The 13,104-nt window shown below is 41.8% G+C and overlaps 1 protein-coding gene across 1 annotated transcript; it reads left to right on the top strand.

The window, feature by feature from the left end:
- The first annotated feature begins 1,278 nt into the window (after positions 1 to 1,278).
- Positions 1,279 to 13,068, top strand: tmem259 (transmembrane protein 259). Its single transcript, XM_026323430.2, has 12 exons — positions 1,279 to 1,636; positions 2,686 to 3,083; positions 4,317 to 4,616; positions 5,191 to 5,314; positions 6,983 to 7,093; positions 7,768 to 7,890; positions 8,022 to 8,122; positions 8,284 to 8,341; positions 8,623 to 8,706; positions 8,917 to 9,049; positions 9,666 to 9,765; positions 10,288 to 13,068. The coding sequence occupies exons 2-12, from the start codon at positions 2,865 to 2,867 to the stop codon at positions 10,942 to 10,944; spliced, it is 2,010 nt and encodes a 669-aa protein (XP_026179215.1). The 5' UTR covers positions 1,279 to 1,636; positions 2,686 to 2,864; the 3' UTR covers positions 10,945 to 13,068.
- The last annotated feature ends 36 nt before the right edge of the window (positions 13,069 to 13,104 follow it).

Below are 13,104 nucleotides of genomic sequence, written 5' to 3'. Positions count from 1 at the left end.
TGGAGCATTCATAAGCATAAGCAACAGGTGGTGAAATTTTTGTGAAGCATATGTAGAAAGAAACCTGGATGTCTAATATCTACCAGACACCCTCAGTTTGAGTTGAGTCACAACCACTAGTTCAAGAAAGAATTTAGGACAGAAGATATGAGCACAGAAACAAACCGAACCTTTAAACATTTGAAATAATAAAATCTTTAAAGACATTCCACCTTCAAACTTTACCTGATTCTAATCTGAACCTCACAACCAGATCTGAACCCTCTGGATGAGGATGAGATTGAGTGTCCTCACAAACACACACACCTCCTACTCGCTTTAGTTGCTGTAGGCAGCCAGCATGTTGCCATGGCAACTGTACCAGGAGAGCCTGTAGTCATTTATCATTTCATTGTAGGTCTTTTATTCTGAAGGATCTGGATCAGTGTCTTTTATTCTGAAGAATGTTAATCAGTCTTTTATACTGAAAGATGTGAACCAGTCAAGGTTGTGGATCCGAGTCTTTTATTCTGAAAGATGTGGATCAATAAAATAGGTACCACTGAAATCATGGTTGTACTACATATGAACATGAAAAAACGTGTGCAGTAGGACATGCAGGGATTTGAACGTAACTGATGCATTTTATGGGTTATTTGTATGTTATTTAAAATATCAACATTATGTTATAAATTATTTTAATTGCCTTAAATATGTCATGAATCATCTTGTTTGTCAACCACCAAACAACGTTCCATAAGGTTTTACCCCATAAGAGCCCATGGTAACACACGTTTCACAAACTTCAACATCCTTGACCTTCCCTCATGGAGCTCCTAAAATAAAACAAAAATAAAATGTCATCTATTGATCAACCTGGTGCAGTTACGTGACAGTGTATGAATTTCTGTATCCATTACATAATTTTAAAAATCGTAGTCCTTCTGCATTGTTTTTGTGGCTTCGATCAAACTTTTCCTCGACTTTATTTTTTCGTTGTCTTTTGTTTAAAAAAAAGAAAAAAAACGAATCCTCTTTTATAAGATACACATTGCGAACATACATGTGAAAGTGTAAGTCTGCGCCGCTGTCTGCTTTTAAATTTACCATGAATTATTTTGTTCCAAAGGCCACCAAAAGATGTGTGTTTCATCGATATCGCTTTGTGTTGGTGTTGCTCTGCTTGTTTTGTGGAATTTACTTTTCTAATAAAGTCTGCGCAGTCAAACCTGGTTTTAGACACGGAACCTGACAGACCTCGCCAGGGGAAAACATTCTCTTTTAGGGCCCGTATTTCCGGTGTGAGTTTCCGTCAGTTGCCTGTTAGCATCTCGTAGCTAATATCTGCTCTGCCAGTTCGTCTTGACCGTCCGGAATAAACTCACGGATAGTTTTGCTCAAGTGGAATGACTGCGGACACAACAGGAACAGTTAGCCGTGAGCTAACACCTCTACCCAACCAGCATTAGTTGCTAGTCTTAGTGCTAACAGCGTTAACAGTGCTAATAAAACTAATAGAGCTAGCAGAGCTAACAGAGCTAGCAGAGCTAACAGAGCTAGCAGAGCTAGCTAGCCAGCTAGCCGTGTTGTTTGTTTATTCTGATGAAAACACAGAGGAGCCGTTAGGATGGACACACAGCTGGCGGCTAAATAACAGGTAGGACAGATGTATGCTAATAGAAGCTCATGTAATAAACATACAGCTAAGGTAAAGTCAACGTTAGCAGCGGGATATGTGTGACATCTGTGATAACTAGCAAGACAGCCAAAGTAAGATGGTTCATGTGAAGGTTGAAGAATTTACTGAACCTGATATCAGCCACAAATCCTAAAGACCGAAATCTTTGCATTGCCCTGGCCTGCAATTAACAAACATTATATATTTAGTGTAGTTTGACCTACAGTTCATTAAATGAACGAATTAAATGTTCACATTACAGCTGAACTCACTTTGGGCTCTGACCGAAGTGTAAATTAATTGATTAGTTGAGATGGTTAAGGTCAGCTTGATCAATCGTGGAAATATTAGTTAGCCTTTCTTCAGTGTATGGAAGTGTGCGTGTAATATCAGATATACAAAACTAGAAACGATTAAGCTGCTAGTGTGGACAGGTGCATGTAACAATAACACACAAACACGAGCTGTAGCAGCGCAGGTGATCAATCTGATCCTGACTTATCTTCTTTTATCAATTAACCTGCCATGAATTTTCCTAATTATTAGATCCATAAACAATTTAAATAAGGTCCAAAAACTCTTTGAATGTCTTGTTTTGCCCAAAAACCCAGAATGTGATAGAAATCAAAGAATCAAACAGACTAAAGGAATTGGAAAGATTACATTTTATTCAGTACTAGTTTACTTTGATATAAAATAAAGGTACTTGTACTTTACATGAGAATTTCAGTCTGGACTACTTTCTACTTCTACCTAACTGTATTTACTAAATTTGAGATGGGAATATCATGCTTGTTACTGTGCTGTATGTATCTGGCAGCTGCAGTAGGTATTTTCTATAGAAAAATGATGAACTGTTAAAATTACACTCCCTTTAACAGAGAAAAAAACGCAAGTGTGAACTTTTCTTTGGGACCTTTCATGCAATTTGCTAGTTACAGATTTGGTTCAATTTTGCATCACTTCTGATTAAATGACCAGATAATCAATGAGTTAAATTTTCATTGGTTCGTGTGTCTGTCCATCAGTTTCAGGTGTGTGTGAAGACTTTCACTTAGAGCGAATCAGCTGTGGACTGTAGAGATCTCCATTATCTGATCTGAGCTCAGGGTTTGACCTGGACTCCGAGACCCTGACAGCAGCCATGTTGACCTAGAATCAGTTTTAGTTAGTGCGTTGAGTACAGCATAATCCATAGCCTGCCATCATGTCTGAGAACCAGGCCAACAACAACAACAATGTCCCTCTGAACAACAATAACAACATGGGACCCAACAGGATCCGAAACCCCAACATGAACCAGAACCCCCTCATCAATGTCCGAGACCGACTTTTTCATGCCCTATTCTTCAAAATGGCCGTCACATACGCCCGCCTTTTCCCCCCGTCCTTCAGGAGAGTCTTCGAGTTCTTCGTCTTGCTCAAGGTGAGAAACAGCTTCACCTGAGTACGTCTCATTTACCTTCCTGTTATTGTTTTGCGTCATGTTAAGTTGGAAGTCTGCTTCAAACCATGTTATTATGTAAAGAGTTTAATGCAGAGGAACACACTTCATTTTGTCAGGAAGATCGGTGAAAATTTGCAGAATGAGCCTGTATTTAGTTACCTAAGCTAATGACATGGTAGCTGCTCCAGACTCTGTCCTGTTTTAACTGAGGCTAGATTAACAGCCAGGCCCCACAAGCCACAGGTTTCCTGCAAATCATTCAGGTTTTCATAATCTCATTAAGTACTAATTTGTCAGAAGCGTTTAGAAAATGAACTGTCAGGTCAGTTAATTGTCGTTAAATGACTGATCAGCTAATTTCTCTGTCACGTACAGTGCAGGTTAATCCGGTCCTGGGTTTGACTAAGTTTTATTATTTAACTCTGATCTTACATTTAGCAGAAGACACTGTTAAAGAAGTCCACCCTAAACATAATCAAAGCCAAGATGTTATGATAATTTAGAAGCTGTGTCAGGACAACTGGACTTCTAACAGTTAGGTTGAAACTTTTCATCACTAATCAAGTGGCTTCTTCAGTGGAAGGAGAAGCTAGTAGGAATGTCAAATTCATCTTTCAGGTGGTTTCACTCTACCTTTTAGCCCGAATAGGCTTGTCAGGTGGACTATGTAAGTGGGGTGAGAGTTGTTAGCCCCACACTTCTGGCTTATGATAATCATTTATTTTTTATGTATATACACAGTGGTGTGGGTCCTGCTGAAAGTTAATCTGAGACTGGAATGAGAAGTTACTCATGTTTCTTTCTGTTTATTGTCAGCAGCAATGAAAAGATGAGTTCCTGACCGAGTGACATGTCACTCCATGTACCACACAGTCAGATTCTGATCAGGGGTGATTTCCTGCTCTGAAATGCTGACAGCACCTGAGAGACATGAAAACAACACTTCCAAGTTCTAAGTCTGAAACAGAGTGAATCTACTAGAATGAGGAGTCAAATAATAGAATTTTGACTGGAGTCTGGTTTAGACCACAATTTGTCTGTTGTTTCCTCAGATCAGGTCACAGCTTCAGGCCTCGCTCTGTAAACAGAGGCAGCACAGAAACAAATGTGTGATAGGTGTTTTTGATGGTAACTTTAAATTCATGGTGCTTCATGAAGGTTTATGTACAAGTTTATGAATCCCTGACAGTATCAATTCCTCCCCCTCCTCAGGCGCTCTTTGTCCTCTTCATCCTGGCCTACATCCATATTGCCTTCTCTCGCTCACCCATCAACTGTCTGGAGGTGGTGAGGGAGCGGTGGCCTCGTGATGGCATCCTGCGGGTGGAGATTCAGAGGAACTCCAGCCGAACCCCGGTCTTCCTGCAGTACTACGACTCCTCTGGGCTTCACGAGGAGCTGGAGGCTGAGGAGGGAGGAGGAGGAGGGGGGCTCAGCCTTGCAGCACTGCAGGAGGAAGAGGAGGATGAAGAGGAGATGACAGTGGAGATGTTTGACAACAGCTCTGTGCAGGTGAGCAGAGATGCCACGGGTTCAGATTAATTGATCAGTTTGTGTGATGTGTATATGTGATTTTAAAATAAGTAAAGACCTGATCCCAGAACCTTCAGCATGTGGATCAGGATGTCCCTGAAGAACGAGCTATGGCAGTTGCAGAATGTGCAGCTGTTACAAAGAGCCATTATTATTGACTCCCTATTTACACTCAAGTTGATGCAAGTGTCAGGTCACACTAAGACCAGGATGTCCACAGAAACATCCTCTATGATGGTAGATGGGATCGATTTCTGTGAGCAGACCTTTCACAGACCTTTACTCAGTTTCTGCAGGTTCATCAAAGTCTGATGCTTAAGATACAATTTTAGACCTTTAGGTCATAAATTAACTGATGAAACCTGCTGAAACTGTGTAGGCCTCTGTCACACACAAACAAGCTGCTGTCTGAACAGCAGATGCATGGAACGGTTCTGTTCGAGGCAGAATCAAACCTCTAACCTAGTGGTTATGACTTGCTGAGACTCACGGCCTTGGATGTACTTGTTCTGTCTGTCGAGCTCTGACCTTCTTTCACCTGGTCCTGCTGCAGTTTGAGCTGGACATGGAGCCTCGTCTGAAGCCCTCTCTGGTTGGAGGAGCAGCAGGAGGAGGAAGAGCAGCAGGAGGAGAAGTGAACGACAGCCAGGACGTCTCCTTCAGTCAGAACACCAAAGGTAAGCAGCTATTGAAGAGCTCAGTGTCTGCGCTGGTTTCATTTATAAAACTCTGTGGAATCCTTACAAAAATATTCAGGCTTAAAAAACCATTAGCATGTACACCTGTAAGAAAAGTTCCCTTTATAAATCACAGACCACCTAGGAATGTGTACATGTTAATCATCTTCTCCACGTCCTTTTAAACCATAAACAGTCAAAGCAAAGTACCTTGTGAAGGCTGATCTGCATATTAATGAGCCGGGCCTGCAGCTGTTCTTTGGTTACAGTGACTCACGGCAGCAGTTGAGAAAAGCACAAGCGTAACTTCAGACACTGAGACAGACACTGAGACAGACACACCTGTAGGGCAGGTGGAGGTGGGAACGAACAATATTTGGTGGCTTCGGCAGTGGGATCACTAAAAAAAAAGAAGGAGCGAGTGTTAACGTGCTGCTGCTGTTACTGGCTCAGTGGGACAGAGCGGACAGAGCGAACAGAACCAGAAAAAGTTGTCCGATCTAAAGGAAGACTACATCTTTCTGCTCCTGTACCAGCAATTAAGACCAAACAGGCAAGCGAACATTTTTTTCATCTTGGTTCTGTTCTGAGCAGTGTTAGCACTGATAACGAGGATATGGAGTGTAATGATTGGATAATGTGATTGTGAGACAGTGCCAATTACCCACAAAGTATTCAGCAAGTATTCAGACCCCCTTCACTTTCCCAGACATTTCAAAAATTCTGTTTTCATTTTGTCATTATGGTGCACGGAGTATAGATTAATCAGAAAATGAATTTAAACTATTGTATTTTCAGGCTGCAATATAACAAAATTGACAAAAGGCGAGGCGGTCTGAATACTTCCTGAATGCACTGTAAATAGAAACAATTTTGGTTCAAGGTGAGTTTGATTTTTACAGAAAGGTGTTTATGAAACAACTTCCTACAAGCACAAATAACACTGCTGGATTTTACCTTCAGGATAACATGGATTAACATATTGAGTGAAACTAAATGTGTGAGGCATCAATATTGACAATCGTTCCTCCCATGTTTAGTCTGTCAGTCTGTAGTATGTCAGTCTCCTTCAGTTCACCAACTCACCATCTGTCACCAAATTCCCTTTGTCTGAGAATGAGCGTACACATGGCTCAGTTTGCGTACAGGTGCGCACATTCTCCAGTCAACTTTGTTTTTTATAGATCAGACTGTGCGTTTTGAAGTGACGTGCGCCACTTTGAGATGGTACGTTTAGAAATGTAGCTCCAGAGCAAGTAACCTTCTGTCTCCTCCTATGATATTTCCTCCACCTCCTCTTCTGAGCCAGTGAAGTAGTCACATTTACCGTGTTGGAAAAATGGTTTTATTATGAATGCTTCCTCCCAGTTGTAGATGACGTGTCAGCATCAGCAGGTGGCAGCAGAGTCTTTGTTAAACCAGAACTCAACTGCCCTTAGTTTTCAGTTAATATTCTCAACATTATTGTTACTGTTATTATTATTCCTCTCTAGCTCCATGACATTTGACCATTTTATTCTGTGTTTGTGAATAAAGATGAAGTGGTTGTAACTTTCACTTCAGCCCATCAATACTTTGAATGTTTAACTTCTCCATTAAAACAGACATGGTGACCCAGAGAAACTGTGTAAGCTAACAAGTCACGGTACTCACGTTCTGCCGTTTCAGTGTGGCCTCAGGAGGAGTATATCGTGGAGTATTCCCTGGAGTACGGCTTCCTGCGTCTGTCTCAGAGCACCAGACAGAGACTCAACATCCCCGTCATGGTCGTCACTCTGGGTCAGACATTGAGACACACCTGCATACCTGCCTCACAGTCACATGACTTCATCTTATCTGCTTCACAGTCATGGCTTTGACCGGCACACACTTTATGTCTGGCTTAAACCTTGTAAGACCAGACAGCCCACATTTACCAACTATTCTCTTCTACTTGAGCAGATTTTTAGTCGTTGAGAGTCAGACATTTAAAGTTTTCGGCTTCTTTATTCATTTTACAAATGGCCGTTGAATATGCAATTTGATAATGCGCGTGGCAATTGACAATTCATTGCACAAAGTGGCAGTACAATATTCAGTTTTGTTTCAATTATTTTGGTTCAAATTTTAAATGGCAGCATAATCAATTGCATGTCACATGACTTTGTGGTCTCTTTATTCAAACGTGCTAGTGAAGCCTCCAGCCAACTGTATTTTCATTACATTGTTAAGGCGGGTCCATGGCTCTGAGGGCTCAAGATTAGAATCTTTGTTTGTATGAGTGACTGCCCCAGACTAGGACAGACTACGACCAACTGGGTCCATTCACGTTCATAATTGGCACATCAGTTGTAAAGTGTGTCTTCACCTGCCACATGGTCACCTGACTTTGACTTTCCTATCTCACCAACACGGGACTGTTTTTAATTTGGATGTGATGGAGCTTGTGCTGAAAAACACGTCTGTATGTTTAGATCCCATGAAGGATGAGTGTTTTGGGGACAGCTTCAGTCGATTTTTGCTGGATGAGTTTTTGGGCTATGACGACATCCTGATGTCTAGCGTGAAGGCACTTGCAGAGAATGAGGAGAACAAAGGTAGAGAGAACGACTGTTAATCTGTTTTTAAAGTCGCTGCTGAAAATGGAAAAATAAACAGTCCTCTCATATTGGAGTGTGTTGGACAAATCAATTATTTCAATAACCTTGATGGTGGTGGTTCTCTGCAGGGTTCCTGAGGAACGTGGTATCTGGAGAACATTACCGCTTTGTCAGCATGTGGATGGCCAGAACATCATATTTGGCTGCTTTCGTCATCATGGTCATATTTGTAAGTGCACAAACAACATTTACAGCAGCTGATGACGTGTGGCAGTTTTACTCAGTCTCTTGGTGATAAGACGTAAAACGCAACTTCTAAATGAAAGGAGTCAAGGTTTGGACTTTAAGTGCGAGTTAAAGAAATATTGATGTTGTTTTTGTGTTTTTCAGACTCTGTCAGTGTCCATGCTGCTCAGATACTCTCATCACCAGATCTTTGTCTTCATTGGTCAGTTTCCTCTGATGTTTCACGTACAGCAAACACCAGACTAGTCCAGTTCTGTAGTCCACGTGGTGCTGTTAGAGGACTTTGAGGACTGACTTGACTATTTGATGATATTTATTAATATTGAGGTGTAAGAAATCTAGTCCACTATTTGTTCCATTGCAGAACACATATACTGTAAGATTCAGATTATGTACAGATTCATGTCAGACTGTAAAAACCCGATCTCTCTCATGTGGATCAGCTGTGTTGACCTATGTTGTGGTTCTCTCTGCTCTCCTCAGTGGATCTTCTTCAGATGTTGGAGATGAACATGACCATAGCCTTTCCTGCAGCCCCTCTGCTCACAGTCATCCTGGCACTTGTCGGTAAGTTCAGCATAGATCTGGTTCCGATACGGGTCTGACCTGATCAAGTCACACAGGTCCCCAAGCAATAAAGTTGCTTCTTTATTCTGATTCTTGGCTTCTGATGTTGTAAAGTTTTGAGTTTCTGACTGGTGGTTGGCGTTTGTATGAGGCAGCTAAACAACTTCAGTCCACATGTGTTGACCTGCTGATGTTACTTCCTGTCATCAGGCATGGAGGCCATCATGTCGGAGTTCTTCAACGACACGACGACAGCCTTCTACATCATCCTTATTGTCTGGTTGGCTGATCAGTACGACGCCATTTGTTGCCACACCAACACCAGCAAACGCCACTGGCTGAGGTCAGTCACATGACCAGCAGTCGCTCATACCATCGGCTCATTTGCAGTACAACCAATGGCCATTCACAGTGAAACAGTCCCTTAATACCCTACATTTATTCTCATTTATCAATAAAAACAGAACACACACTGAAATAGAAACCAGATCCTCAATGTGGCCTTTATTAAAAACCCCTTAATTTGAAATGAACAAATGACGTAGACCTTAATTATTCAGGACGTTCCCCTGAATTTCCACAAGCCCACAAATTGACAAGTAAGGTGTCGATGTGCTGAAGAAGTAGAAATGTTAATTATTTTTCTGCTGCTGATTGATTCATTTTCAGATTTTTAACTTGTTTACCAGATTGGGATAAATGCATGAACAGAAAAAGACATTTTTAATGGGTAAAAACTCCTTTTCTAAGGGTTCATGTATTTTTAATTAAGATTTCGGAGCAAACGGCATAAAGTAATAAGCCCCTTTTGAGTTTAATTAATGTTGTTTGGTCAGATTACGTTAGAGTCGGTTTACTTATTCATCAATCCTTCATGACAGGTGATTAATCAGGTCTTCAATGGACTCTGGTACCTTTTCAACAGTGAATGAACTTAGTGTGATTATTTGTGTTTTCAGGTTTTTCTATCTGTATCACTTCGCCTTCTATGCCTACCACTACCGCTTCAACGGGCAGTACAGCAGCCTGGCCCTGGTCACCTCCTGGCTCTTCATCCAGGTCAGAATCACCATCATCATCATCCTCTGAGCACTGTTGTTAGCTCACTGGCACTTAATGAGGCATAGATGTGGTCAAAGAATCAAATTATCTGGATGAGAATCACAAAGATTATTACATGTTGCTCTGGGTTAGTTAGACTGGTGCTGGTGGATCCATTCACAGGGGTTTGATCCCAGCTGCAATGGTACCTGAAGGTGAGCTGATCACTTTAACAAGTATTAAACACTTTGACCTCTGCCTTTAACTAAGTGCAAAAGATTCTAAGTGGATCTTTACACTTTTCTTCTGGTTTGTGAAGTTTTATTAAAGTAGATGTTACACAGATCAGATATGAATCATATCTTGGACCACATGTGCATCTGATCCGGTTTGCTTTGTTTCACCATGTGGAAAAATCAGCTCTGAGTCACAAGTATCTCAGCATGTGAACTTCCTAATAATCACTAATTCAGATTTCATAAGATGTCATAGTTTCTAGAGGAGCAACGCTGCAGGACTAACATCCTTGTTCTGGTTTAGCACTCCATGATCTACTTCTTCCACCACTACGAGCTTCCTGCCATCCTGCAGCAGATCAGGATACAGGAGATGCTGTTGCAAAACCAGCAGGCGGGTCAAGCCAACCAGACCGCTTTGCAGGACAACCTTAACAACAACAACAGTGCTGCTGCTGCAGGACCAGTACCTGCCAACACCACCCAACCAGGACCTACCAACACTCAACCGCCTCAGAGCGACCCCCAGCCGTCGTCCTCCTCCGCCCCAGTGACAGGAGGTGGTGGGTCGGAGCTAAACTGGGTCGCTCAGACGGCCGCCATCATCACAGAAGCTTTGTCCTCCTCCGTCCAGCAGCCCTCTCTCGATTCCACTGAGCCCCGTGGGTCCCCAATGCTCAGTGGCGTCAACGGAGGAGGTGCGACTGGAGGTCCGGGGTCAGCAGGAGAGATCAGTGTGGTGGCCGAGTTCTGGATGGGAGGAGCAGGAGGGGAAGGTGAAGATCCGAACACCGTTTCAGTAGAAATCAAAACCACAGCGGGAGAATCCAGTTCACCACCCAGCCCTCCAATCAGAGAGCGGCAGGTTGTGGCTGCGGCAAGCTCAGAGGGGGGGGGGGCCGGCTTCTGCTCCCCCACAGACAGACTGTTCCCCCTCACAGAGTCCAGGTACAGACTGTGACTGTAGACTACCACAGCAGACCTCTTCACAGACCCTGTCCTGAGAGTCCAAGTGTAGACCTGCTTACACCACCTCACCTGTCCAAGACTGTGCCTCAGTCTGTCATCTGATCAGGGTGATTGATTAGCAATCAGCTGATCAGGGAACGGGTTTCCCACAGATCCACATTTGACTTCAGATCTGAAACCAAACCTCCAGCTGCAGTCTGGACCAAACCTGCATTTTTATTTTAAAAAATATTTGATTAATTGATTAGTTCATCGTTTCCCAATATGAGGTCACAAGGTCAAACTGAGGGGGTCACAAGATAATTAACAGAACAGGAAATGTTTGTCACAAAAAGTGATTTCATTTTCTTCTGACTAAACTGATTGTAGAGATCAGGTTTGATGGCATTTTTTTGGTTCTAGTTCAGTACTTTGACAACCCAAAGAGATTCAGTTTATTGTGAAAGAAAACTGAAAAACCTTCACAAAAGAGAAGCCACAACCAGGTAATGTTTAGAATATTATATTGATGTTATTGAATAATTAGTTGCTCATTTTCTTAATCAACTGATCAGTAAATGACTAATCAGTGCAGCTCTGCGGCAGACTACACAGTTTTTAAGCTGGATCAAACTGTAGCTGCTAACTGACGCAGGCAAATAAATGTCACTGTACTTTATTTTGGCTGCCGCTAAATGTGGATCCATCCTCTGCTGAAAATAGTTCCCCACAGATGGCCTTCTTCCTCCTGTTTGCTAAAAATGTTTACGTCTTCAGTAAAATCTGGAGTGAGACAGACTGACAGATTGTTGGTTTGGATCCAAACAGGAATTAAATAAAGTAGAGCTGCACTGATTAATCAGTTGATAGTAAAGTAATCATCAATGTAATAATGCCAAACATTTGACGGTATCAGGTTCTCGAATGTGAGAATTAACCACCAGTTCTGACAAATAATTGTCATGACTGGACTTTTCCTGTTTTCTTATGACTTATAAACAAAACGAATATATTAATTTATAATAAATCTAATCATTAGTTTGAGCTCAGATATAAAAAAAGCTCCAGGTTTGTGGAATTGTTATTTTAAACACAAACAGTTTTGAAACCCATTGAGGGAAAATCTGCAAGAACCGACTGAGGTTCAGTGATTCCACAGAAAACATTTATTTTTTATTGACACTGATGATCAATTATTGATCAGTAAATCTGTGTTGATCAGCCCTGTTTCTGACAGATTGAAGTACAAACTTTGAAATGTTGATATTTTTTCCATCTGCTTTTATTTTGAAGAAAAAGACTCTTAACAGGAAGTTTGTTTTTGGAGCCTTCAGGTGGTCGGACTGATCAAATGTGTGGATCAGGATTTCCTGTCAGAATGGATGCCTTATCAATAATCCTCAGACTGTTTGCGGATGCTACAGAGACATCAGCAGCGGAGCGAGCTGTTTGGTTGTGTAGTATGAGGACAAATGTGTCACATTCAGGCCCCGCCTCCCAATAAGACATGACATGAGGGAAGAGCTGCTAAATGTGTTCAGGTGCGTTCAGGTGTCATCAGGTCGTAAAATTCTTCATATACACAGCTGATTTGGAGTTAAACTGTATCAACTCTTGTTTGTTGATCAAATTATTTTATGTAAGACAAGCAGAGATTTTGCTTTAATTTCCATCATTTTTATTTCTTCCTTTGCTGACAAACAGTATTGATCCTCACTCATCTGTTTGTCCTAAAATAAACTTCATCTCAAAGTCCGACTTTGTTCATCCTGCGTCTGCATTTTAAGTTGCTGAAAGCAGATTAAAGTGACCCAGCCTGGTCCAACTGGAACCAGTGAAATGACCACTGAGTTACTGATCCTGGATCAGTCAATAACCTCACCAAAACGCACAGTCTCCTGTGCACGGAGGCCGCCATGCTCTTTAATCACATTGTTGTTGTGAAGGGGGCGGAGCCTGACGTGTGACAAGCTGAACCAGTCTGGTTTTTCTGAGATTTTGGGATTTAGTTCTTCTTTGTGCCTCTGCTGAATGACTGTAGCCTCATTAGGTGTCTGAAACCTCAAACTCATTAAAGTGTATTTAAGTGTCCAGTAAAAACAGTGCACATCAACAGCTGCTTGCACATAAACATGAATGTGTGAATGTCTGAATTATTCGTGATTGAACCACA

Source organism: Mastacembelus armatus, chromosome 4 (genome assembly GCF_900324485.2).
Source record: "Mastacembelus armatus chromosome 4, fMasArm1.2, whole genome shotgun sequence".
Classification (NCBI taxonomy): Eukaryota; Metazoa; Chordata; class Actinopteri; order Synbranchiformes; family Mastacembelidae; genus Mastacembelus; species Mastacembelus armatus.
Note: the sequence above shows the minus strand (reverse complement) of the source record. Positions and strands in the feature narration are given on the sequence as shown.